Below are 27,212 nucleotides of genomic sequence, written 5' to 3'. Positions count from 1 at the left end.
TCAGAAATCCGCCATTCCTCAGTTGAAAAGGAGGCCCAGGCCATAGTAGAAACTGTGCGGCACTGGAGACATCACCTGGCTGGCAGGAGATTCACTCTCCTCACTGACCAACGGTCGGTTGCTTTCATGGTCGATAATGCACAGCGGGGCAAGATAAAGAATGGTAAGATCTTACAGTGGAGGATCGAGCTCTCCACCCACAACTATGAGATCTTGTATCATCCCGAGAAGCTAAACGAGCCTCCTGATGCCCTATCCCGCGGCACATGTGCCAATGCACAAGTGGACCGACTCCGGGCCCTCCACGAGGACCTCTGCCACCCGGGGGTCACTCGATTCTTCCATTTCATTGAGACCCACAACCTGCCCTGATCCATCGTGGAGGTCAAGACCGCCACCAGGAACTGCCAAATCTACGCGGAGTGCAAGCCACACTTCTACAGGCCAGAGAAAGCGCACTTGATAAAGGTTTCCCGTCCCTTTGAACGCCTCAGTATTGACTTCAAAGGGCCCCTCCCCTCCATCGATCGCAACACGTACTTCCTGAATGTGATTGACGAGTACTCCTGGTTCCCATTCGCCATCCCCTGCCCCGACATGACCGCAGCCACCGTCATAAAAGCCCTCCACAGTATCTTTACTGTTCGGTTTCCCCGCCTACATACACAGCAATCGGGGGTCCTCCTTTATGAGCAATGAACTGTGTCAATTCCTGCTCAGCAAGGGCATTGTCTCGAGCAGGACGACCAGTTACAACCCCCGGGGAAACGGACAGGTAGAGAGGGAGAATGGAACGGTCTGGAAGACCGTCCTACTGGCCCTACGGTCCAGGAAACTCCCAGTCTCCCGTTGGCAGGAGGTCCTCCCGGATGCTCTCCACTCTATCCGATCACTGCTATGTACCACGAGCAACCAGACACCTCACAAATGTCTCCTTGTCTTCCCGAGGAAGTCCTCCTCCGGGACCTCGCTCCAAACCTGGCTGGCAGCTCCTGGACCCATCCTGCTCCGCAAACACGTGCAGGCGCACAAGTCGGACCCATTGGTCGAGAGGGTCATCCTCCTTCACGCTAACCCTCAATACGCCTTAGTGGCGTACCCCGACGGCCGACAGGATACGGTCTCCCTACGGGACCTGGCGCCCGCTGGGTCCTCACCCACACCCCCACCACCAACCCCACCCTCCCTCCCACCGGCGCACCCCACAGCCGCCCCCTTCCCAGGTGGATCGGTTCTCCCACTGGTCCCATCTAGGGGTGATGAAGCTGCCGAAGAAGCCGAAGCCACCCTCCCGGAGCCACGGATGCCGGAGCCAGCGCCTGCATCACCGCCGAAACTGCGACGATCACAGAGGACGACCAGGGCCACCAACTGACTAATTGCTTTATTTTGAATGTAAATAAATACTGTAAATAGTTGCGACATGTAACGAGGCAAAACACTATACTAATGTATATCGGGTACCACCATAACCTCAACCTCTACCACTGTATAACGTGAGACCACCACCCTCGCTGGACTCTTTTTTTTTTAACGGGGGTGAATGTGATAGTCGGTATTAGGGGTATTACGGTACCCAGATTGATGCTGTAAGACAATTGGTGTGGGAGGTACCTGAGACGGCAATATCATTGGTGAAGCCTACCTGCTGGTTCCGCCCAGTAAGGCGGAGTATAAGAGCCTGTGTCTCCCTAGCAGCTGCATTCTGTCCCTGCGCTGCTGGGGGAAACATCCAGTCCAATAAAGCCTTCAATTGTCTTCCAATCTCGCTTCTGGAGTTATTGATCGAGCATCAATCTGTGGTTCCCACACTAATGGAATGCTGATCAGTGATTCCCCACAGTAATGGGATGGTGATCTGTGTCTGTGATTCCCACAGTGATGGGATGGTGATCTGTGTCTGTGATTCCCACAGTGATGGAATGGTAATCTGTGTCTGTGATTCCCACAGTAATGGGATGGTGATCTGTATCTGTGATTCCCACAGTAATGGGATGGTGATCTGTGTCTGTGATTCCCACAGTAATGGGATGGTGATCTGTGTCTGTGATTCCCAGTAACGGGATGGTGATCTGTGCCTGTGATTCCTCACAATAATGTGATGGTGATTTGTGTCTGTGATTCTCCACAGTAATGGGATGGTGATCTGTGCCTGTGATTCCCACAGTGATGGGACGGTGATCTGTGTTTTCTGCACTGAACATTATGTTTCAGTATTAAAACAGTTAATTTTGTGCAACCTCCAATGTGTCAAGTAATGATTTTAGATTCAACCTTGGCTGTCTTGGATCGGTTGGACAGGCTGGGCTTGTTTCCACTAGTTTAGAAGAGTGAGAGGTGACTTGATTGAAGTATATAAGGTCCTGAAATGTATTGAAAAGGTGGACGTTGAAAGGATGTTTCCACTTGAGGGTGAGTCCAGAACTATGGGACGCTGTTTTAAAATTAGGGTGTGGAGATGCCGGCGTTGGACTGGGGTAAGCCAGTAAGAAGTCTTACAACACCAGGTTAAAGTCCAACAGGCTTGTTTCAAATCACTTGCTTTCGGAGCACTGCTCCTTCCTCAGGTGAATGGAGAGATAGGTTCCAGAAACATTTATATCGATAAAGTCAAAGATGCAAGACGATACTTTGTATGCGAGCATTTGCAGATAATTAAGTCTTTACAGAGCCAGGGAGAGGGGTAACCCCAGTTTAAAGAGGTGTGAATTGTCTCAAGCCAGGACAGTTGGTAGGATTTCGCAAGCCCAGGCCAGATGGTGGGGGGTGAATGTAATGCAACATAAATCCAAGGTCCGGGTTGAGGCCGTACTCATGTGTGCAGAACTTGACTATAAGTTTCTGTTCTGCGATTCTACGTTGTTGCGCGTCCTGAAGGCCGTCTTGGAGAACGCTAACCCGAAGATCAGAGGCTGAATGCCCTCGACTGCGGAAGTGTTCTGCCTGGCAGGGAACATTCCTGCCTGGTGACTGTAGCACGATGCCCGTTAATCCGTTGTCACAGCATCTGCATGGTCACGCCAATGTACAAAGCTTTGGAACGTCCTTTCCTGCAGCGTATGACGTAGACAACGTTGGCCGAGTCGCATGAGTATGCACCACGTACCTGGTGGGTGGTGTTTTCACGGTGGTACCCAAGTCGATGATCTGGCACATCTTGCAGAGATTGCCATGGCAGGGTTGTATGGTGTTGTGGTCGCTGTTGTGAAGGCTGGATAGTTTGAGGCTGCGCGGTTGTTTGAAGGCAAGTAGTGGGGGTATGGGGCTGACCTTGGCAAGATGTTCGTCTTCATTTAAAATTTTTTTTTTCGAGTACCCAATTATTTTTTTCCAATTAAGGGGCAATTTAGTGTGGCCAATCCACCTAGCCTGCACATCTTTGGGTTGTGGGGGCGAAACCCACGGAAACACGGGGAGAATATGCAAACTGCACACAGACAGTGACCCAGAGACGGGATCGAACCTGGGATCTCAGCGCCGTGAGGCTGCAGGGCTAACCCACTGCGCCACCATGCTGCCCAGATGTCCGTCTTTATTAATTACTCCGCTCCGGGAAGCAAACGACGAAGGGTACTCTGTCCGTTATGTTTGTCTCCTGAGGAGGTCGGTGCGGTTTTTTGCTGTGGCGCGTTGGAACTGTCGATCAATGAGTTGAGCGCCATATCCCGTTCGTACGAGGGCATCTTTCAACACCTGTAGATGTCTGTTACGCTCCTCCTCGTCTGAGCAGATCCTGTGTATACGGAGGGCTTGTCCATAGGGGATGGCTTCTTCAATGTGTTTAGGGTGCAAGCTGGAGAAGTGGAGCACCGTGAGGTTATCCGTGGGCTTGCGGTATAGGTAAGTGCTGAGGTGACTGCCCTTGATGGAGATGAGAGTGTCCAAGAATGCAACCGATTCTGGAGAGTAGTCCATGGTGAGTCTGATGGTGGGATGGAACTTATTGATGTCATCGTGTAGTCGTTTCAGTGATTCTTTGCTGTGGGTCCAAAGGTAAAAAATGTCATTGATGTATCTGGTGTATAACATCGGTCGAAGGTCCTGTGCGGTGAGGAGGTCTTGTTCAAACTTGTGCATGAAGATGTTGGCGTATTGAGGTGCGAATTAGGAGTCACCCTTATAAGACAAAGATGAGCAGAATTTTTTTCTATGAGGGTTTGCGATTTTGGAACTCTCTGTTTCAAAAGGCAGTGGATGCGGGGTCACAGGGTATTTAAAAAAAAAAACATTTTATTAAGGCATTTATGATTTTATAACAATAAACAATACAAATACAAATGTGCACAAAGTTCAGTACGTAACACATCCCTCCATCTCCCATTGTTCCCGCCTACTCTGAACACAAAATAGCCGCACTCTCCCCTACACCCTAACCCCCTCCCCTCTTATTGAATCTGCTGACAGTTTAGTTTTCTCCGAAGAAGTCGATAAACGGCTGCCACCTCTGGATGAATCCACCTCTCAGGGAGAACTTAATTTTCTCAAGTCTGAGAAACCCAGCCATGTCACTAACCCAAACCCCTAATTTTGGGGGCTAATAAGATCTGTCTCTGGGCTACCAAGGAGGCAAAGGCGAAAACGTCAGCCTCTCTCAGCCCCTGGACACCCGGATCTTCCAAACACCAAAAACCACCACCTCTGGACCAGCGCCACCCTTGTTTTTAATACCGTTGACATGACATCCGCAAATCCCTGCCAGTATCCCCTAAGCTTCGGGCATGCCCAAAACATATGGACATGGTTTGCTGGCCCTCCCGCACACCTCACACACTTGTCCTCTATCCCAAAAAACTTACTCATCCAGGCCACCATCATGTGTGCCTGATGAACCGCCTTGAATTGTATCAGGCTGAGCCTGGCACATGATGAGGACAGAGCATCCTCCCACAAACCCGCTTCTACCTCTGCTCCCAGCTCATCTTCCCATCTACGCTTTAGCTCACCTATCTGAGTTTCCTCCCACTCCATGAGTTCTTTATAGATATCCGAAACCTTCCCCCCCCCCCCCACCCCCATTTTAGAAACTACCTTGTTCTGTATCCCCTGTCACTGGTTATTTTTAATGCGGGGGTGGATAGATTCTTGTTAGCAGGGGTATCAAAGGCTATCCGCGTAGGTGAGGGGCTGGATTCTCCGCCATCGGGATGCTCCATTTTGCCGGTAGCCCCGGGGTTCCCTGACGGCGTGGGGCTGCCCCATAATGGGAAACCCCATTGACCAGCCGGCGAAATGGAGCATCCTGCCGGTGTGCCGAACCAGAAGTCTGGCGCAGAAGGACGGAGAATCCAGCCCGAGGAATGTGGATCTCAACACAAACAGATCAGCCATGAGCTTATTGAATTGTGGAGCAGGCTCGAAGGGCCGCATGGCCTACTTCTGCTCTTATTTTGTATGCTCGTGTATTTAAATACCAGCGTTTTTATCTACAGGACAGATCCATATCGGAGGCCAGGAACACTTCTACATGGAAACCCATAGTATACTTGTCATTCCTAAAGGTGAGGATGGAGAAATCGAAATGGTTTGCCCAACGCAGAATCCGACTCTTGCCCAGGTAAGTCTTTGTAATTGACCCTGGCCTAGGCTACTACCCTCATTACTGCAGGTGAATCATGGTGCTGCCTTTTTTGCTTGCTATGAATATGGCAGTCAATAAGGTTGCCCTTCTTTTATCTCGATGGTGATATGATATGCTCTCAGAGTCGCCAGGTATCAAATGATACCACCACAATGTTCAACCGGGTATCGATCAAAGAGCCAAACAACCAGTTAGTTAGTTCAAGATCAATGGTACTTTATTTATGCACAAGATTAACTTATACATGCAACATAAACACTACGAGCTAAACTACGCCTAACAACTATGACAACCTGTACTTAACTTCAGACACCCGGCTTTGGCCAGAGAAACAGTGGCCTTTGTTCGAATCTGGATCTACTGGAACTGCTGTTCAGCTGGGCTCAGCCGTCTGGTAGCGGGCGTTGAACGTGGACTTGCTTCTGGTGGTGCTGCAATTGGAGATGGAGGTTGCCGGAGCGCCAGGTCCAAAAGAGATCGAACACATGGCAGTGTCTCTCTTTATCCTTGGGGGTTTCGTGCTTTTTTGGACGGTCCTTATGTTTGGACCCAATTAATTGGGCAGTTCTCGATCACTGCCTTCGATCTGAGCCAATAAAGGGGCGGGTGCCTTGATGGCTGGGCGTGTCCTAAGCGGTCATTGACCTTGCTGTTTATGCTTCCTGAGTAAAGGGAGTGGCGCCGAAATGTCTGGGCTTGTATCGGTTACCTGAGTATCAATCCTTTGTCTTACAGAGATGGGCCATTAAATGCTAATCGGTTGGGGGTTTCGATGCTGTCTGGATTCTCTGCTCACGAATATACATTCAGGCTCTGAGCCTGCCTGAACCTTACATTGTCCATATTTCCCTTTAAGCTTTGCGAACATCCATGTTTCATGTTGTAAGTGGCCATTCCAGATGGCTACAATGGCAGCTTGTGTTCGTACATTTTAACAAGAGGGAGATCTACTTCTGCTGGTTGTGGTGATGCTGTCAGAGATAACAAGCCTGTTCCTCTTCTGGTCTCCTCCATCTCTGTGCTCATACTTTGAAGTTAGTGATTCACTGAACTCTGCTTCCAAGAGTGGTAGAATCTTGCACAATGGATATCAGCAGCTGCAGCCACTTGGTTCCTGGCAGAGGGACAGGAAGATCAGTCAGGTTTTCCATTCCTGATAATCCAGATGGACAGTAGGGATGTGCAAGGACATCAGGGTGAGGTGAAGACCAGGTGTGTCAAATTACCAATCTTCACCTGCCGTGGTCAATTGCTACTCAGGTTTTCATGCGTGCAAGGAGATCATCCATTGGAAAGGGTCACCACTGTTACCAGGGCAACTGTCCTAGCAAGACAAAAGGGATAAACAGGAATGATAGGGAATGGAAGAGAAACCAGCAAAACATGCAAGGAACTGGACCAGGAGCCAGTTTAGGTTTGTATTAGGTCAATGTTCAGCTGTGCTGTTCGTAAAATGTTTGCTCACTCTTCAGTATATCAATCGTATTGATTACCCAATCTTTGAAAGTCAACTGGAGTATTATCTCTGCTCTGCCCTCTCCTTAAATATATTTTATTCCAAACGTATATAAAAGGTTGTAAAACATAAATAATTTGAGGAACAAACTCCCCACCACACAATTATACAGTTCATAAGAACTTTCACCTTTCTCACCCCATCCTCCACCCCACTCACCTACCTGAACTGAACAGCTCCTCAAACACGGCCACCAACATCCCCCACCTTGTCTCGAAGCCCTTCGCTGAACCCCTTAATTCGTACTTGATCTTTTCCAACCAAAGAAAGTCATATAAGTCCCCCAGTCAAGCCACCATTGGGTGGCGTTGTTGACCGTCACTTCGCCCGGCAATCAGAGAGGCGAAGGCCACATCAGCCTTCTTCCCCTTCTTCAGCTCCGGCTTCTCCGATATCCCAAATATCGCCACCAAAGGGTCCAGCTTAACCTCCCTGCCCACTACCCTTGCTAGCGCTGCGAATACTTCTGCCCAGAATCTCTTCAACTTTTCACAGCCCCAGAACATGTGTGTGTGATTAGCTGGTCCTTGTCCACACTTCTCACACTCGTCTGCCACTCCCTGGAAGAACCCACTCATTCTTGCCCGAGTCATATGTACCCTGTGTATAACCTTGAACTGTATCAGGCTCATCCTTGCACACGAGGAGGTCGCATTTACCCTTCATAGCACCTCACTCCATACTCCTCAGTTTATTTCCCCTCCCAGCTCTCCCTCCCACCTCCTTAATCTTCACCACCTGCTCACCTCCCTGTTCTCTCAGTCACTCGTATATGTCTCCCCTCCCCTTCCACATCTGGAAGCAGCAATCGCTCCAACAGGGTGTACCTCAGCAACCTGGGGAACTATTTCCAAACCTTCCGCGCTAAGTCCCTTATTTGCAGGTATGTAAACTCATTTCCTCTCGGGAGATCCACCCTCTCCTTCAATTCATCTATACTGGCAAACCCTTCTTCCAAGTACAAATCCCTCACCTGAACCAGCCCCATTTCTCTCCACTTCTTATACATGCCATCTATCCCCTGGCTCAAAACCTGGTGCCATTGGCAATGCCCATCACCATAGCCCTCAAGCTGGACCCCGACAGGATTCTTCCTCCATCCTAACCATTCTACCCCTTCTCCTTCCCACCACAGCCTCATCTTCTCCACGATCGTCACCCAATAATAATGTTGCAGGCTCAGCAACACCAACCCTCCCTGCTGCCTCGGCCTCTGTCTCAGGGTCCTCTTAACCCTGAGCACCTTCATGCCCATACAAAGTCTGAAATAATCATACCCAGTTTTCGAAAGAAGGACTTCGGTACAAAAATCGGGAGTGTCTTGGAATATGAACAGGAACCTCGGCAGAATATTCATCTTCACCACTTGGACCCTCCCTACCAGAGTCAAGTGCAGCATGCCCCACCTCTTCAGATCCTCCCTCACCTCCTCCACCAGCTTTGTTAGATTCCCTTTATAAAGCATCGGCCATTCCCTCGCTACCTGATTCCCCAGGTATCTAAACCTGTCTCTGGACACCTTAAATGGCATCCTTCCTAGATTGGCTTGCCGACCCAATTCATTCACCGGGAACACTTCGCTTTTCCCTACATTTAACTTATATCCCGACATCGCCCCAAACAGGCCCATGAGCCTCTCCATGCTCTCCAGCGGGTCTAAAACATACAATAATGGGTTGTCTGCGTACAGCGACACCCGATGCTCCTTTCGTTAATTTATGAGGGGGGTGATTGCAGCAATCCTGGACTTGGCCACGCACCAGTTGATTATGGGAGGAGATTTTAATTATGTCCTAGAGCTGGGGGTAGATAGGTCAAGCCCCAGGTCAATGGGTAGAATACGAATGGCAAAGGAGCTGAGTGGGTTTATGGAAAAGGTGAGTATGGTGGACCCATGGAGCTTCAAGAACCCAGGGCTCTCAAAGTGTTTCCCTGGTGCCATCCCTCGCCACTCTGCCAACCCACTAATGTTGTAGTCAATATTTTCCTGCTTCTGTAGTAGAAAGATTCAACAACGCTCGTTGAGAAAAAATAACAAGGCTTTATTTACGAAGAGACTGCATGCAGTAATGGCTGAAACTTGAGGTCAGAGAGCAGTTAGTGAAGCTGCTGATTCCTTCTCAAGTCTGCGCTTTTACAGAAAATCAGTTCAGTATTTATACATTATCATTATCAAGATTGCGTGACTACAGCTTAGTCAGGAATTTGATCGGAAGTAGAAACGGAAGCAATGCCTGCTGACCTTATTGGGCTCTTTGTTGCATCACTCATACCATTATCTTGTCCTTGGAGGGAACATTGAGAGGTCGGAGGAGACTTATTTCTTCCTGACCTTATCTTGTCTTATTCCTACAACCCTGGGTTATGACGAGTTAGTCTTATCAGGTGTTGCCGAGGTCCGGTATTTTGGAATGGCTTGACCTTCTCTGATCTTATTCATACTTCAAGTTATGCAGAGTCGGCCTTATTAGTTTTACAGGGGTCTGAAATGGTTAGGGCAGCATTTCTTACATTGTATCAAATATTTTGACCAGTCTTCCCATTGACCAGTTTTCCCATCATGTTTTTACTTTATTCGTACCATATCACACTAAGAGCCATTGTCAGAGCTCTATAGCCAGCGCAAACAGCAGCGGCGGCAGTGGGCACCCCTGCCTTGTTCCCCTGTGCAGTTCAAAGTTCCATGAACCCATGACATTGGTCCGTACATTCATCATCGGTGCCACATATAACAGGCCACAAACCTCGGCCCAAACCAGAACCTTCCCAGGACCTGAAACAGGTACCCTGACTCTACCCAGTCGAATGCTTTCTCTGCATCCATGGACACCACTACCTCCGGCACCTGGGCTCTTGACGGGGTCATCATCACAATTAATAGCTGCCTTATATTGCTAGAAAGCTGCCTGCCCTTTACAAAACCTGTTTGGCCCTCCGCTACCACCCCCGGGACACAACCTTCCATCCTTCCCGCTAGCAGTTTCACATCCATATTTAACAACGATATGGGCCTATACGACTCACATTCCAACGGGTCCCTCCCTTTTTTGGTATTAATGTGATTGTTGCCTGCATCATTGTCTCTAGCAGCTCCTCCTTCACCAACGCCTCATTAAACACTCCCAAGAGATGTGGTGCCAGGTCAGTCGCGAACTCCTTACAGAATTCTGCCAGGAAACGACCGGGTCCCAGGGCCTTCCCCGACTTCATACCTCTTACACTGTCCAATACCTCCCTCAGCCCCAAGGGTTCCTCTAGTGCCTGCTTCTTCTCTTCCTCCAACTGTGGAAACTACAGTTCATCTAAGAACCGTCCCATGTCCCCCTCTTCATTCCGCGGATCTGCCCTGTACAGCTCCTTATAATAATCCCTAAACGCCTCGTTTATCTTCCCCGGCTCCGTTACCACATCCCCTTCCCCAGTCCGTATCTTCAATATTTCCCTGAACGCAACCTGCCTCCGTAGCTGATGCACTAACATTCAACTCGCCTTCTCCCCGTATTCATACTGCACCCCTCTTGCCCGACGCTGCTGTCCTACCGTCATCCCTGTTGTCAACCTCTCTAATTGTCCCTGTAAACTTTTCCTCCTCGCCAATCCCTCTGTGGTGGGTACCCTCTAGCACTCCCTATCTACCTCCACTATCTTAATCATTAGCTGTTCATGTCCCTCCCTCCTTTCCCTATCCGCATGTTCCTTGAATGAGATAACCTCCCCTTGGACCACCGCTTTTATCGCTTCCCAAAATGTGGCCGCCGACACCTCCCCGTTTTGGTTCAATTCTACATAATCTTTAATCACAGCCTGCACTTTATCGTAAAACCCTCTATCTGCCAACAACCCCGAATCGAACCACCATCCCGGCCTCTGCTCCTGTGCTGATCTAAGATGAATCTCCAGCCAGTGGGGCGCATGATCCGGAATTACTATCCCCGCGTTTTCTGTCCCCTCCACCTCAACCAAAACCTCCCGGCTCACCACAAAAGCGTTGATTCTTGAATACACCCTATACACATGTAAGAAAAAGGAATACTCCCTTCCCCCTGGGTTCTTGAAGCTCCATGGGTCCACCATACTCATCTTTTCCATAAACCCACCCAGCTCCTTTGCAATTCGTATTCTACCCATTGACCTGGGGCTTGACCTATCTGCCCCCAGCTCTAGGACATCATTAAAATCTCCTCCCATAATCAACTGGCGGCACGCGGCGTTGCTGCTGAAAATACGCCACCAGCAGAGAGACAACTTCGGAAGATGGCCGTCTGCCGCGCCGATGTTCCAGGAGCGGGACATCGAGGCGCTCCTGGATGCCGTGCAGCACAGGAGGGTGGCCCTGTAGCCCGGACACGGCCGCAGGGTCGCAGCAAACACCAGCCGCCGCCTGTGGAGTGAGGTGGCAGAGGCCGTCAGTGCTGTGGCTATAATACCCAGGACAGGCAGCTAGTGCCACAAGAAGGTCAATGACCTAGTCAGGGCAGCCAGGGTGAGTACCCCCCCCCACTGTGCCCATGGCACCAACCCCACCAACCCCCTGGCAACCCCCCCTCCCTCCCGCATGATGGGCGGCATAGCCCTAGCTGAGACCCACATGGCTGCACCCACCCATGCAGGCTGCATTGGCAGGATGACCTGTGAACCTATGCCAACATACACCCAACCGCTGGGCTGCAAGTATATGTCCGCCTAACACTGTTGACCTTTATCTCCGTCTCCACCACCCCTCAGGAGAAGCACGGCCATAACAACCGGGAGCGTGCCAGGGCCGGAGGGGGTCCTCCTGAATTGCGTCCCCTTACCGTTCATGATGAGAGGGCCCTGGTCCTCGCAGGCAGACCTGAGGACTGGGAGCTTGCGGACGCAGAGATCGGAGACGCAGCACCAAGTGAGACCCCCACCGCCTGCCCGCCCTCCCCCTCCTCTGATCCCCCCCTCCCCCCTATCCTCCCTCCCCCCATCCCCAGCACCCTTCCCCCCTCCTCTGATCCCCCCACCCCCCCTCCCCCCATTCCCCCTCCCCCTCCCACCACCCCCTCAGCCCCGTCTGCGTGTCTAACCATGCATGCTGTATTATGTATTGCAGGAAAACACAGCGATCCACCCGTCCCTGCGGATGCAGACCGCCCCAGGATAGACACGGGCCTTCAGCAGTACGCCGCCCACAGGACGTGCCATGGCGACCACATGCCAGGGACAGACCCGGGCCATCAGGTGTATGTCGCCCACATCCAGTGCCAGTGCGGCGATGCCATAGGGACTCATCCAGCAACGGGGAGAGCAGCCGCACCAACAGCCCTCTGTCCCAGTCGATCCAAGACACCACGACACAGAGGACCCACACTGATGACAACGACAACAGGACACACCGACTCAGGACATCGAGACACAGGGGACGGTCGGACAGGACAACGACACACAGGACACATCCACCGAGGACACCGAGTCACAGGGGTCAGGCGGACATGACACCCAGACAAAGGGGACGGACGGACAGGACACCACAGGGGATCCCGTACTTTGGGTCTGATGAGGACCTCGACATAACGCCACTGCTATCTCCTACACCCTCCACCATCGCAGAGACACTCAACTCGGCTGGGCACTTTAGCGATGAGGCTTCTGGGACACTCACTGGTGCGCACAACACAGCCGTCCCGGTACAGCAGGTGGAGGTAGGAGCAGTCGAGGTGCTGGACGGTCGGACGGCAGACCAGCCCCAGCAACCAGCTGCCGCCCAGACAGGTCCCGGGTTCCTGGTGTTCCCACACCCACCCATAGACCCGATGCAGTCAGGGACCCAGGGACAAGTGGAGGGGAGACGGCCAGCTTGCAGCACCTGCAGACGCAGGTGGAGGAGTCCACCTGCGTGCAGGAGCAGGGAGTGGTGCTGGTCATGCGTACCACCCAGGCCGAAACTGCACGGGTGCCGTCGGCGGTGGAGGCAATGGGGGCGACAGTGTCAGACTTGGGCAGCAGTATGCAAGGCCTGGGGCTTTCTGTGCAGGGGGCATCCGTGGCCCACGAAACGGCTGTCCTCTCACAGGAAGCCATTAGCCCGAGCCAGCTGCACATCGCAGAGACGCTCAACACCGTGGCCCGCTCTCAGCAGGCCATCGCTGAGGGCATCTGCGCCATTGCCCAGGTGCTGGCTGGCGTCACCCAGACACAGACAGGGATGGCCACCTCCCTGTGCTCCATGGCTGCAAACTTGCAGATCATTGTGGATACCAGGGCGGGCCTCCAGGACTCGCAGCACCAGGTGCCGGGGTTGCCTCGGCTGCTGGATTCATCCGCATCCCCGACCCATGTAGAGGTCCGGGGGCCAGTGGGCACCCAGAGGGAGGAGGAGGTGCTGGGACCAGTTCCGGGTCCCCCTGCAGAGGAGGCCCCGGAACACCGCAACACCTCGGACTCCCGCCCTTCCCTCCCAGGTGCATCTGGTGGGCAACGGGCACAGCAGGCTGGCAGCTCACCATCCCGGTCGTCCGAGGCGCAGCCTGGCCCATCCAAGCCAGGCCGCCCCAGGAAACGACCGCCAAAGGGAGACCCTAGTCACAGGGCAGGAATCACAGGAGTCCACCTCCAGTTCTGCGGTACCGTCTGGGGAAGCACCTAGACATAGTCATGGGGCCCGTAAGGCCAGAACATTAGACACTGAGTAAATTGGCATGGGTGCAGGGCACAGACTAGTTATAGGGGCTAGGACACCTCTATGAACCATCCGTCATTAAAGTCACTTTTACACCTATGGAAACTGCCTCTGAACTCTGTCCGATGTGTGCGGGGGTGGGGTGTGAGGTGAGCACCAGTGTGTGTGTGAGGGGTGATAGGATGCCGAGCTCAGGTGAGTGTGGCTTGCGCCCCCCCTGGGTCGCCCTCGCCATCCCGCTCCCGGGCAGACAACGGGTCCGTGCGCTACAGTGTCCAGACCGCATGCAGGGACTGCCCAGGTGGAGGGTATTACTGTGGCCATGAGTCAGACATTGTCTAACGATGTAGAGCTCGGAGCTAATCGCAGAGCAGGTTGTCATCATCCTCCATGGCCTGCAATGGACCCGCTTCCACTGGCGATCGTGTGAGCCCTGCCCGTTGTGCCGCAGGTGGATGTGTAATGGAGGGGTGCATGCGGGTGGTCGGTGGTGGGCAGGGTGAGTGTGGTTGGTGGTGGGCGGTGAGGGTGGTGGGCTGGTGCCATACTGTGTTGTCCGTGCCCATGCCCAGCCAATCCCCTCCCCTTAGTCTGTGAACCGTGCGGCTATCAACTCGCCCTGTGCCCGATGGCCCAGCCGGTATCGGTGGGCAGCCTCCCGTCCCTGTCCAGCCATATGTCCCGTATATTCCCCCCCCCTCCACATCCTCCTCATCTGGGGAGATGTGCCGTTCGTGGTGTTCCTCCCCCTGCCCCTCCTCTGCCTCCAGCACATTGCCCCTCTGCTGGGCTATATTGTGCAGGACGCAGCAGACCACAACGATGCGGCCGACCTGCTCCGACGGGTACTGGAGGGCCCCTCCAGAGCGGTCCAGGCACCTGAAGCGCATCTTCAGCAGCCCAAAGCACCTCTCGACCACACCCCTGGTCGCTGCATGGACATCGTTGTAGTGGGTCTCTGCTTCAGTCCGTGGCCTCCGTATGGGCGTCATCAGACACAACCGCAATGGGTAACCCCTGTCGCCCAGCAAACAGCCCCGCAGTCGGGGGAGGGGGGTGTCCCTCGAACATGGCGGGGATGAACGATTGTGCCAATAAGAACGAGTCATGCACACTGCCCAGGTACCGGGCGCAGACGTGCAGGATCTTCATCCGGTGGTCACAGACCACCTGAATGTTCATGGAGTATGCCCACTCACTGTTCATGAACACGGCCCTGTTATCTGCTGGTGGCCGCATGGCAAAGTGCATCCATCGATCGCCCCCTGTACCATGGGGATCCTGACCACGGCAGTGAGGCCTGCTGCCCGGGTATCCTGGTGGGCACGGTCCACAGGGGACTGAATGTACCGACTCCCCCCCCCCCCCAACCCCCTCCCCGGCACTCCCCACCCTGGCACCCCCCGATCCCCTCTCGGGCACTCCCCAGCCCACCCATACACCCCCCCCCCCAAGCCCCTCCCTGGCACTCCCCAACCCACTCACCCCCCCCCCCCCCCCCGACCTCCTCCCCGGCCCCCCCGACCTCCTCCCCCCCCGCACTCCCGGATCCCCTCCCCAGCCCACCCACCATGATCTCCTCCCCGGCACCCCCCAGACCACCCCCGCCCCCAGCACTAAACCCCCCCGACCCATCCCGGCACTGAACCCGACACTGCCACGCACCCAAGGCCCTGGGGGGCCTTTGCCACGGACAGCTGCAACCTCCCCCAGCCACAGCCGTGCCGTCCCTTCTGTGGCGGCCTCCCCCACACGCTGACCCCTACCTCCTCCTTCGTCAGCGTCAACTAGCACGACTGGTTGATGCCGTTAAAAAGGTGCTTTGATTTATGCCGGCGTGACCTGCGGAGATTTGCAGCAGGCCCAGGGACCAGCACCGATTCTGGTGATTCTGCGAGGCGCGTAATGCAATTCCCGTCGGCGGGCTTTTTCGCGGGTCGGAGTATCGGAATGCCGGTGTCGCAGCGGGATTCGCGATTCTCTGACCCGGCGCGGCATCAGAGAATCCCAGCCCACAGCTTTCATGATTTCGTCGATGCTCCCCGTCCGGAGTCCCAACAGGTTCACTGGAGACAGCCGAGATTCCCTGAAGCTGCACTTCTGGAGTCGGAACATGCAGGAATGCACCAACCAGTGGAGAGGCTCGAGCCATCGAGGGTGGAAGCGGTGCGCCGCCACCGCAGTCGTCAGTGGTCCCACCGTGATCGTCGAGTGCCTCGGTACGCACTGGGCGAGGTCTGTCACCTTGCACCTTTTGCATGGGAAGTGGGATGCTGTCGTCACTCGTCTCACATCCCGTGGATAGATCCTCATTAGCAGCTTGCTGTTCACTAGGGTTGGGTAAATTGTCAGAGTTTTCATCTGGTGGTGCACACCATGTCGGTGGACTGTCATTGTCTTGTCGTTGTCCTTCATTTGGGCTTTTCTTCTTTGGAATTTTAAATCTTCCCCCAGACATTGCAGAACCTTGTTTATTACCCCCAAATTCTCCCATATGTATGGTCTCGAATATAGGATCCAATGTTTCTATCGACATTGTACTATTTTCCAAAGAACATTCCGTTTCACTTTTCTTCTCAGGTACCTCATATGTATCTTTGTCTAATGTACATGCCTTCATGGTCTCTGGGTCTGATTTTGCTGGGACTGGCATGGTCACAGCCTCTCTTTTACTGTTCTCAATTGCCCACATTATACTCCCCATACATAACTGCTTAATCACTGGGGTTAGTGTGGTACAATGGATAATCGGGTCGACCTTATCTGCATCTTCACCATTAGTGGAAAGCACACTTGGTTCACTTGAAACTGCTGCGGGTTTTAAATTCGTTATCTGGCTACTCAATGTCGGTGTCCTCAGGATTCTTGCTCCAATGTTTTGCTCATTTATCAGTGGAGTGTGTATAGGTTCAATGCAATTAATGTTCCCCTCAAGGTTTGAAGAGTCATTACTGACTAACTGCTGGTCTCCGAAGTTGGGACTTTGCGGCGTTGTGTTGAAGGGAGACATTTGTCCCTGCTATAGATATGATTCAGGTTGTGTTATTTCCATTACCTGAGGATCAATGTCTTGTCCATTTTTTCGATCCGTCCTAAAACACTGGCAATTCTCAGTCTGCTCCTTGCAAGTTAAACATTCAATTAATTTCTTTAGCAAATCCTCAGCATCCTTCTGTGACCGTGCAGCATTATTAATCTCTTTTCGGCTATAATGATCCTGAAGGTCAGCGCATAAACCTTTTTTCTTCGGGCTTGGAAGAGGCGATTCCTTTGGCTTGTCTTCAGTTGGGCTTGAACAGTCTTCAGCGCTGTGCCCTTCATTGTAGCATGAGAGACCGTCATGGTCATGCTGCTGTGTAGTGGAGCATGGTAGGCTGTTATAGCCTTCTTGCTGTTCACGTGAGCACGGCAGACTTGCATCGTCTGCCGCTGGTTGGTCAGGAGAGGTTGCTAGACCCTCATGGTCTTGTTCCTGCAAGGACCGCACTTTGGAGTCTTGCGTTGCTTCTATCGTGGAGGCTGTCCACGAGCTCCCTGTGGAAGCTTGTGACACTGGAGTCACTTCTTGTTCGTGCAAGGACTGCGCTCTGGAGTCTTGCGTTTCTGCAATTGTGGAGTCCGTTCACGAGCTTGCTGTGGAGGCTTGTGACACTGGAGTCACTTCTGGTTCATGCGAGGACTGCGCTCTGGAGTCTTGCATGTCTTCTTTCATAGAGTCGGGAACGTTGAGCGGGACGTGGACCACGCTCTGTGTGGCAGCAGGGCGCTCTCCGTGTGCTTGCAGCGCTCTCTGTCTGTTAATGTCAGGCTGCAGCATCATCCGGTACTGATAAGTTGGGACGTCATATCTGTTGGATTAAAGATCCTCAAATCCGAAAAATGAATCCGCATCTGCAGCGGATTCAATGTGGGGGCCGCCAATGTGCAACACGAAAGGTTCGTCCGAGTCATAGTCGTATAGGACCACGGAGCTATCATTGGGCTTGCGAGGTCCGGAAACACTGTAAAGATCGTCATCGAAGTATTCGAGGTCGGAATCATCGGCTTGTGCGTAGGTAACTGCTTGTCGGAGGGTTCTTCGGAGGTCAAATTCATCTCCTGGGTCAATTTGCGGCAATGTGCTGTCATTCCAGGTGAGGGAAGGTTGTTTTACAGCTTTAACAGATTTTTGTTTTTTTGATTTGGGACGTTTCCCTTTTAAATTGGATTTGGGACGTTTCCCCTTTAAATTGGTGCGGTCTGGGGCCTCTGACATCCTGACGCTCGGTATGTAGCACGTAGGAAGCGACTGCGCATGCTCAGATCGCTGAGCATCTCGCGCATGCGCAAACGAAACTTCAGGTTCTGCGCACTGCTCACGCAACTGTGCTAGCGTGATACCTTTAGCAAGATGGCCACCGACCTCGACCCAGCCCTCTCTCAGGCCCGGGATTTCGGCCTCTGGGAATTCGGGCTCCGGGATCCCAGCCACGAGGTGAGTACTGCCGCTTTTCTTACCTTTACTTGCCGATTGGATTGCGTTTTCTTCACAGTATTTGGAGAATTTGTCCAGGACTGCCTGGTAATCGTACCTTTGCTGCCTCCTGAAGAACCTGAACCTTGTGAATATTTCTCTTGCCCTTGCACCGGCGATGGTGAGGAGAAATTCAATTTTTTCGCTATCATGCAGGTCTTGGAGTTCAGCTGCCACCAGGAACAATTCGAACACTTGCCGGAATCGCCGCCAGTTTTCGCGGAGATCGCCGTAGCACTGGAGCGGCTGCGGAACCGGGAGCTCTATCATTTTGCCTGGGCACTGCTGGTTGTCTGTGTACACTGAGGTATGCCGGCAGGTATCGATCCACTCCTGTACCATGTGGTGTTGGGTGCTCTGGTGCACAGATGAGCCAACACAGTTGTATGTGGTACAACTCTATTTTATTTTAACTCTTATAATACAGTTCGTTCTGGATACTCTGCACGTGCTGTCTCCCTGAGTGTTTCGTGTAGCAGGTCTGTCCCGGTCCTCCTCTCCAGCTAATACTGACCACCAGGTGTCATGTTTGTGCTTTTATATCTTTCTGTGATTGGTTGTGGTGGTGTGTGTTCTGATTTGTCTGTTGGTGTGTCTATCATGATGTGTGTGTTTGAATATCATGACACTCTTCTCCCCCTCGGACCACCCCCCTCCATTTATTAGACTCCCTCAATGACATGGCCAATGGTTCGATCGCCAATGCGAACAACAGGGGGGACAGGGGGCACCCCTGCCTCGTTCCTCGGTACAGTCGAAAGTACTCCGACCTCCGCCGGTTCGTCACTACACTCGCCATCGGGGCTCTGTAAAGGAGCTTTACCCAATTGATAAACCCTACCCCGAACCCAAACCTACGCAGCACCTCCCAGAGGTACTCCCACTCTACTCGGTCAAAGGCCTTCTCCGCGTCCATAGCTGCCACTATCTCCGCCTCTCCCTCCTCCAATGGCATCATTATCACGTTTAAGAGCCGCCGCACATTGGTGTTTAGTTGCCTGCCCTTTACAAATCCCGTCTGGTCCTCGTGGATTACCCCCGGGACACAATCCTCGATCCTCGTGGCCAGCACTTTTGCCAGCAATTTGCATCCACATTGAGGAGCGAAATCGGCCTGTACGATCCACATTGCAGTGGGTCCTTGTCCCGCTTTAGGATCAAAGAAATCGTCGCCTCCGACATTGTCGGGGGCAGGGTCCCCTCCTCTCTTGCCTCATTAAAGGTCCTCACCAGTAGCGGGGCCAACAGGTCTGCGTACTTCCTGTAGAACTCCACCGGGAATCTGTCCGGTCCTGGGGCCTTCACCACCTGCATGCTCCCCAAACCATTGCTCAGCTCCTCCAAGCCAATTGGTGCCCCCAAACCAGCCACCTCTTGCTCCTCCACCCTTGGGAATCTCAGCTGATCTAGGAATCGTCTCATCCCCTCTTCCCCCGCTGGGGGCTGGGATCTGTACAGCTCTTTATAAAAGGCCTTGAATACCTCGTTTATTTTCGTCGCACTCCGAACCGTGGCTCCCCTTCCATCTTTGACTCCCCCTATTTCCCTCGCTGCCATCCTCTTACGGAGCTGGTGTGCCAGCATCCGACTAGCCTTTTCCCCATACTCGTAGGTCGCCCCCTGCGCTTTCCTCCACTGTGCCTCCGCCTTCCCTGTGGTCAACAGGTCAAACTCCGTCTGGAGCCGTCGTCTTTCCCCAAGTAATCTTTCCTCCGGGGCCTCTGCGTAGCTCCTGTCCACTCTCAAAATCTCCCCCACTAACCTCTCCCTTTCTATACCCTCTGTCTTCTCCCTATGAGCCCTGATGGAAATTAGCTCTCCCCTGATCACTGCCTTCAACGCCTCCCATACCACCCCCACCTGCACCTCCCCGTTGTCGTTGGCCTCCAAGTACCTTTCGATACACCCCCTCACCTTCCCACACACCACCTCGTCCGCCAGCAGTCCCACATCCAGCCGCCACAACGGGGGTTGGTCCCTCTCCTCTCCCAGCTCCAGTTCCACCCAGTGCGGGGCATGATCCGAAACGGCTATAGCCGAATACTCCGTCCCCTCCACCCTCGGGATGAGCGCCCTACCCAGAACAAAGAAATCTATCCGGGAGTAGGCTTTGTGTACATGGGAGAAGAAAGAAAATTCCCTGGCCTGCGGCCTTGCAAACCGCCATGGGTCCACTCCCCCCATCTAATCCATAAACCCCCTAAGTACCTTGGCTGCCGCCGGCCTCTTTCCAGTCCTTGATTTGGAGCGGTCCAATGCTGGGTCCAACACTGTATTGAAGTCCCCTCCCATTATCAGGCCTCCTATCTCCAGGTCCGGAATGCCCCCCAACATACGCTTCATGAATCCTGCATCATCCCAGTTCGGGGCGTATACGTTTACCAACACCACCCACGTCCCTTGCAGCCTACCGCTCACCATTACATATCGCCCTCCATTGTCCGCTACAATAGTCTTGGCCTTGAATGACACCCGCTTTCCCACCAATATTGCCACCCCTCTATTCTTCGCGTCCAGTCCCGAGTGGAATACCTGTCCTACCCATCCCTTTCTTAGCCTGACCTGGTCCGCCACCTTCAGATGTGTCTCTTGGAGCATGGCCACGTCCGCCTTCAGTCCCTTTAAGTGCGCGAACACTCGAGCCCTCTTCACCGGCCCATTCAGGCCTCTCACGTTCCACGTTATCAGCCGGATTGGAGGGGCTCTCACCCCCCCACACCCCGCCGACTAGTCATCTCCTTTTCTGGGCCAGTCCCGCATCCACGCCTCCCTCACCCTCCAGTCCCCCAGAAGGGGGACCCCCGTCCCGACCACCTCTTCTGTGTCCCATTCCCTTTCGGCCAGTGCAGCAGCAACCCTTCCCCCCCCCCCAACTTCCCCCCCCTCCCCTCCCCCCCCCTCCCCCCCCGCTAGACCCCTGTCTAGCTTTTTTGCTCCCCCCATGTCACTCCCGTAAGTCAGCTGACGCCTGCTGACCCCGGCTTCCCCCACCGTCCCATTGACCTCCCCGCGTGGGAGTCTCCCAATCCATATGCATTCCTTCGTTCCCCTTCCCGCCTTTCCAAAGCCCGCTCCGTCCCCTCTGGCGCAGCTCCTGTCGTGGCCTTGTCTCTCTCCCCCAGCCCGTGTAACATTTCCTGCGCGTGATTGACCCCCTATATACAACAACCATCACACATCAAACCCCAAAACATCCCCCCCACCCTCACAAACCCTCAGTTAGAGTCCAACTTTTCGGCTTGTACTAATGTCCACGCCTCTTCAGGCGTTTCGAAGTAATAGTGTTGGCCCTTGTATGTGACCCACAGTCGCGCTGGCTGCAGCATTCCGAATTTCACTTCTTTCCGGTACAACGCCGCTTTGGCCCGGTTGAAACCCGCTCTCCGCTTTGCAACCTCCGTGCTCCTGTCCGGGTATATTCGGATCTCTGCATTGTCCCACTTACTGCTCCGCTCCTTCTTGGCCCATCTCAGGACCCACTCTTTGTCCGTGAACCGGTGGAACCTCACCACCATCGCCCTTGGCGGCCCATTTGCCTGGGGCTTCTTCGCCAGCACCCGATGTGCCCCGTCCAACTCCAGCGGCCTCGAAGGGGCCTTCGTGCCCATCATCGCCTCGAGCATCGTGCTCGCGTATGCCCCGGCATCAGCCCCCTCCACTCCCTCAGGGATACCCAGGATTCGCAGATTATTTCTCCTCGACCTGTTCTCCAGTTCTTCGAGTCTTCCCGCCCACCTCTTGTGTAGTGCTTCGTTCTGCTCCACTCTCACCGCCAGGCCCACGGGCTCGTCCTCGTTCTGACTGACTCTTTTCTGTACCTCCTGGATCTTAGCTTCGTGGGCCTTCTGTGTGATCCCGAGTCCTTCAATTGCCGAAAGCATAGGCGCCAACATCTCGTTGCGCATTTCCTCGCACTGCTCCTCGAAGCAGCGCTTGATGAACTCCTGCAGCTCCCCTTTGTCCCTGGCCGCCGCCATTTTGTTTTCTTTCCCTCGCTTCTCCCATTGCTCCAGTGCTGCTCCTTTGGCCGTTACACTTCTGGTCCGTTTCATAGAAGTTGGAGGGAGACCTCTCTCTTCCCTTCCCCACGGGCTGCGTCAAAAAAAAGTTCTGTTGGGGCTCCTCTAACGAGCCCGAAAGTCCGTGGTAGCGGGAGCTGCCGAATCGTGCGGCTTAGCTCCGCATAGCCGCGACCAGAAGTCGAGAGGGAATCCTTTTGGCAGTGTTCGCTTCACCAGTTTGCCCCAAAAAGTCTATGGAAACTCCTGAAAAAGGTCTGAGAGTCAGTTCCAGACGGGAGCTGCCGAATGTGCGACCTACTCCTCCATGGCCGCCACCGGAAGCCTCGTCCCTGCTTCTTCAATGGCCTTGGTAGATCTTTTCACAGTTGTTCCCTCTGCTGCTAGAATTCACCTTTGATAGAGTCAAGTCAGATTGCAGCTTTAAACTTGCCCTTCCCCTGCCTGCATGCTGGGAGAGGCCTTTGTCTATTGCTGCAGCTCAAGCCAAATCCTTTACTGTTTCTGCCGGGTCTGGTAGCCAAAAGACATAACATTCCTGGGGGACACTATCAGGGGAATGCTGCAGTCTTCTTCCCACACTGGGAAATGTCAAACAAATGCCGTGGGGGCCCTGTAAAAGAGCCCAAAAGTCCGTTCCAAAGCGGGAACTACCGAATATGCGACCTAGCTCTGCATAGCCGCACCCGGAAGTCAGTATCCTGTAAGTTTCAATAAGATCCCCCCTCAGCCTTCCAAACTCCAATGAGTACAGACCTAGAGTCCTCAACCGTTCCTCATACGACAAGCTCTTCATTCGAGGGATCATTCTTGTGAACCTCCTCTGGAGGTTTCCAAGGCCAGCACATCCTTCTTTAGAAACAAGGCCCAAAACTGCTCACAATACTCCAAATGGGGTCTGACCAGAGCCTCATACAGCCTCAGAAGTACATCCCTGATCTTGTATTCTAGTCCTCTTGACATGAATGCCAACATTGCATTTGCCTTCTTTCTGCCGACTGAACCTGCACATTAACCTGAAGAGAATCGTGAACAAGGACTCCCAAGTCCCTTTGTGCTTCTATTTTCTAAGCATTTAGAAAATATTCTCTGCCTAAATTCCTCCTTCCAAAGTGCACAACCTCACACTTTTCCATTAATATTTCATTTGCCACTTCATTGCCCACTCTCCTAGCCTGTCCAAATCCTTCTGCAACCCCCTTGCTTCCTCAATACTACCTGTTCCTCTACCGATCTTTGTATCATCTGCAAACTTAGCAACAGTGCCTTCAGTTCCTTCTTCCAGATCATTAATGTATATTGTGAAAAGTTGTTGTCCCAGCACAGACCCCTGAGGCACACCACTAGGCACCAGCTGCCATCCTGAAAAAGACCCCTTTATCCCTACTCTTTGCCTTCTGCCAGTCAGCGTATCCTCTATTCCATGCCAGTATCTTACCCTTAACACCATGGGCGTTTAACTTATTTAACAGTCTCCTATGCTGCACCTTGTCAAAGGCCTTCTGGAAATCTAATAAATCACATCCACTTATTCTTCTTTGTCTAACTTCCTTGTTACCTCCTCAAAGAACTCTAACAGATTTGTCAGACATGACCTCCCTTTGATACCTTGCTGACTCAGTCCTATTTTACCATGCGCTGCCAAGTACTTTGTGATCTCATCTTTAATAACAGACTCTAAAATCTTACCAATGACCGAGGTCAGGCTAAGCGGCCTATAATTTCCCCTCTTCTGCCTCCCTCCCTTCTTAAACAGTGGTGTTACATTAGCCACTTTCCAGTCTTCTGGGACCTTTCCTGCCTACAGTAATTCCTGAAAGATCATCACCAATGCCTCCAAAATTTCCTCAGCTATCGCTTTTAGAACTCTGGGGTGTAGTCCATCCGGTCCAGGTGACTTATTCACCTTCAGACCTTTTCGTTTCCCAAGAACCTTTTCCTTAGTAATGGTCACTGCACTCACCTCCTGCCCCCTGGTTCTCCCGGATCTCTGACTTCCCACTGGTGTCTTCCACCGTGAAGACTGATGCAATGTAACTATTCAGTTCGGCTGCCATTTCTTTGTTTCCTATTATTACTTCTCCAGCCACATTTTCCAGTGGTCCAATGTCTATTTTTGCTTTTCTCTTACCTTTTATATATTGAAAAAAATCTCTTCCTATCTTCCTTTATATCACTAGCTAGCTTGCATTCATATTTCACCTTCTCCCCCCTTATTGCTTTTTTAAATTTGTCCTCTGCTCACTTTTAAAGGCTTCCCAATCCTCTGGCTTCCCACTAATCCTCACCATTTTGTGTGCTTTTTCTTTTTCTTTTATGCTGTCCTTGACTTCCTTGTCAACCATGGATGCCTTGTCCATGGTTTTGCTTTTTCCACACAACTTTTATTGATAGGTTGCTGTCGCTGATCCTGGATTTGGATTTACACCAGCGAATCATGGGTGGGGATTTTAATTGCGTTTTGGACCCACACTGGATAAATGGAGACCTCAGGTGTTGAGACCTTCTGGGATGGGAAAGGCTCTGTTGTCCTTCATGGAGCAGATGGAGGGAACTGACTCTTGGAGATTTTTACATCTGGGGCAGAGGGATTTCTCGTTCTTCTCTCATGTCCACCAGGTCTATTCTAGGATTGACTTTTTTGTAGTCGGTAGGTCCTTGTTGCTGGGGTTGGTGGAGTCAGGATACTCAACAATGGTGTTCTCTGATCATGCCCCACACTATGTCGACATTATAGTTGGCTCTGATCCCACTCAGTGCCCCCTTTGGAGGTTTGATACTTCGCTGATGATGGATAAAAGTTTTTGCAAGAGGCTTTCCTCTGTCATTGAGGAATATTTGAACTTTAATAGGATTGAGGAGATTTCCCTTTCAACGCAATAGGAGGCGCTGAAGGTGGTTGTTCGAGGGGAGATGATCTCCTTTAAAGCACATAAGGAAAATAACGAAAGGCAGAGAGGTAGAGGTTGGCGGATGCCATCTTAGAGGTGGATCGTCAATACTCGACCATTCAGACATTGAAATTTCTGGTCAGCTGGAAGAAGCTACAGGTGGAGTTTGGGCTTCTATCCACAGACAGGGTGTTGTGCTTGCTGCAACGTTCATGCGGGGGGCTCTCTATGAACAGGGGGAGAAAGCTAGTCGCCTGCTGGCACATCAGCTGAGACGGCAGGCGGCCTCTCTGGAAATTGTGAAAGTTTGGGATGGGGGTGGCAGACTGGTCTCCACCCCAACCAAGGTTAATGGGGCGTTCGAAACATTCTATTGGAACCTGTACGAGTCCGAACCACTGGAGGATAAGTCCTTAATGCCTGGGTTTTTAGATGGTCTGGCCTTCCTGGTAGTGGAGCAGGAGGAGAGGGAGGAATTGGAAGCTCCTCTGACTCTAGAGGAGACTAAGGCGGGTATGGGATTAATGCAGTCGGGGAAGGCGCTGGGACCAGATGGGTGTCCGATTGAATTTTACAAAATGTTTGCTGGTTGCTGACCCTAGTGCTGCTTGAGATGTTTGGGTCTCTGACTCAAGGCACGTTGCTGACTTCTTTGGCAGGCAGCGACCTTCTTGAAAAAAGGTAGAGATCCGATGGAATGTGAGTCGTACTGCCCCAGCTCTTTGTTGAATGCAGATGCAAAGTTGCTAGCTAACGTATTGGCGAGGCGCATGGAGTTTGTCTCCTGGAGATAATTACAGAAGGACAGGATTTATCAAGGGGAAGTGACTATCAGCCAATGTCCAAAGGCTGCTCATTGTGGTTCTGGACCCCTCTCTATCCCCTGAAACGGAGGTGATTATTTCTCTGGATGCAGAGAAGGTGTTCGATAGGGTGGAATGGAGCTATTATTTGAGGTCTTGGGCAGGTTTGGCTTTGGACCTAGGTTTATATCCTGGATCCAGCTTTTGTATAGAGCCCCCACTGCCAGTCCATACAAATGATTTAAACTTAAAATACCTCCGACTGGGAAGAGGCACGAGACAGGGAAGTCCATTGTCACCTCTACTGTTTGCCCTGGCTATTGAACCTCTGGCTATCACATTGAGGTCATCCACAAAGTGGAGAGGGACAGATAGAGGGGGCAGGGAGCATAGAATGTCCTTATGTGCGGATGACCTGTTACTGTATGTAACGAACCCTCTCTCCAGTGCAGAGGAGATAATGAAACTGCTTGAGAGTTTTGGCTCCTTTTTGGGGTACAGATTGAACCTGAGTAAAAGCGAATGTTTTCCAGTGAATCCCCCAGGAAGAGGAGCTGACCTGAGTAAGTAGCCTTTTTGCCTGGCCAGGTCCAACTTTCGTTCTCTGGACCCCAGGTATCCCCAGTTCAGGTGGCCATGACTGGGCCTCATTACAGAAGCTACATTTTGGGATCCTAGTTAGAGTGGTGAAGGAGGACCTGAAGAGATGCGATAGCCTCCCGCTGACTTTGGCTGGAAGGATCCAATCAATTAAAATGAATATCCTCCCAAAATTTATGTTTTTGTTTCAGTGCCTTCCATGTTTCCAGGGGCTGGTTTAGTTCACTGGGCTAAATCGCTGGCTTTTAAAGCAGACCAAGGCAGGCCAGCAGCACGGTTCAATTCCCGTACCAGCCTCCCCGAACAGGCGCTGGAATGTGGCGACTAGGGGCTTTTCACAGTAACTTAATTGAAGCCTACTTGTGACAATAAGCGATTTTCATTTAATTTCATTTCATTTGCAAAGTCTTTTTTTACAGGAGTTAATAAGCTGACCTCGTCCTTTATTTGGGCGGGTAGTACCCCGTGGATCCGTAAGGGTTTTTTTTACAATGGAATAGACAATCAGTGGGTCTTGCACTACCCAACCTGTTATATTATTATCGGGCAGCGAATATTGAAAAGGTGCGGGGGTGGCACAGAGGGACGGAGTCCATGTGGGGATGGATGTAGAGGAATGACTGTAAAGGTATTAGCTTGAGGGCAT

The 27,212-nt window shown here is 52.4% G+C and overlaps 1 protein-coding gene across 4 annotated transcripts in view; it reads left to right on the top strand.

Moving 5' to 3' along the window:
* Positions 1 to 27,212, top strand: part of LOC140395531 (aldehyde oxidase 1-like) — a 331,856-nt gene that overhangs the window by 201,998 nt on the left and 102,646 nt on the right. For all 4 annotated transcript variants that reach the window (XM_072483451.1, XM_072483442.1, XM_072483460.1 and 1 more), the window contains one exon: positions 5,430 to 5,554. In XM_072483451.1, the coding sequence (XP_072339552.1) occupies positions 5,430 to 5,554 (125 nt within the window). The remainder of the gene's footprint in view (positions 1 to 5,429; positions 5,555 to 27,212) is intronic.

Source organism: Scyliorhinus torazame, chromosome 2 (assembly GCF_047496885.1).
Source record: "Scyliorhinus torazame isolate Kashiwa2021f chromosome 2, sScyTor2.1, whole genome shotgun sequence".
Lineage (NCBI taxonomy): Eukaryota > Metazoa > Chordata > Chondrichthyes > Carcharhiniformes > Scyliorhinidae > Scyliorhinus > Scyliorhinus torazame.
The sequence above is the reverse complement of the archived record's forward strand: the minus strand, read 5'-3'. Positions and strand labels throughout refer to the sequence as shown.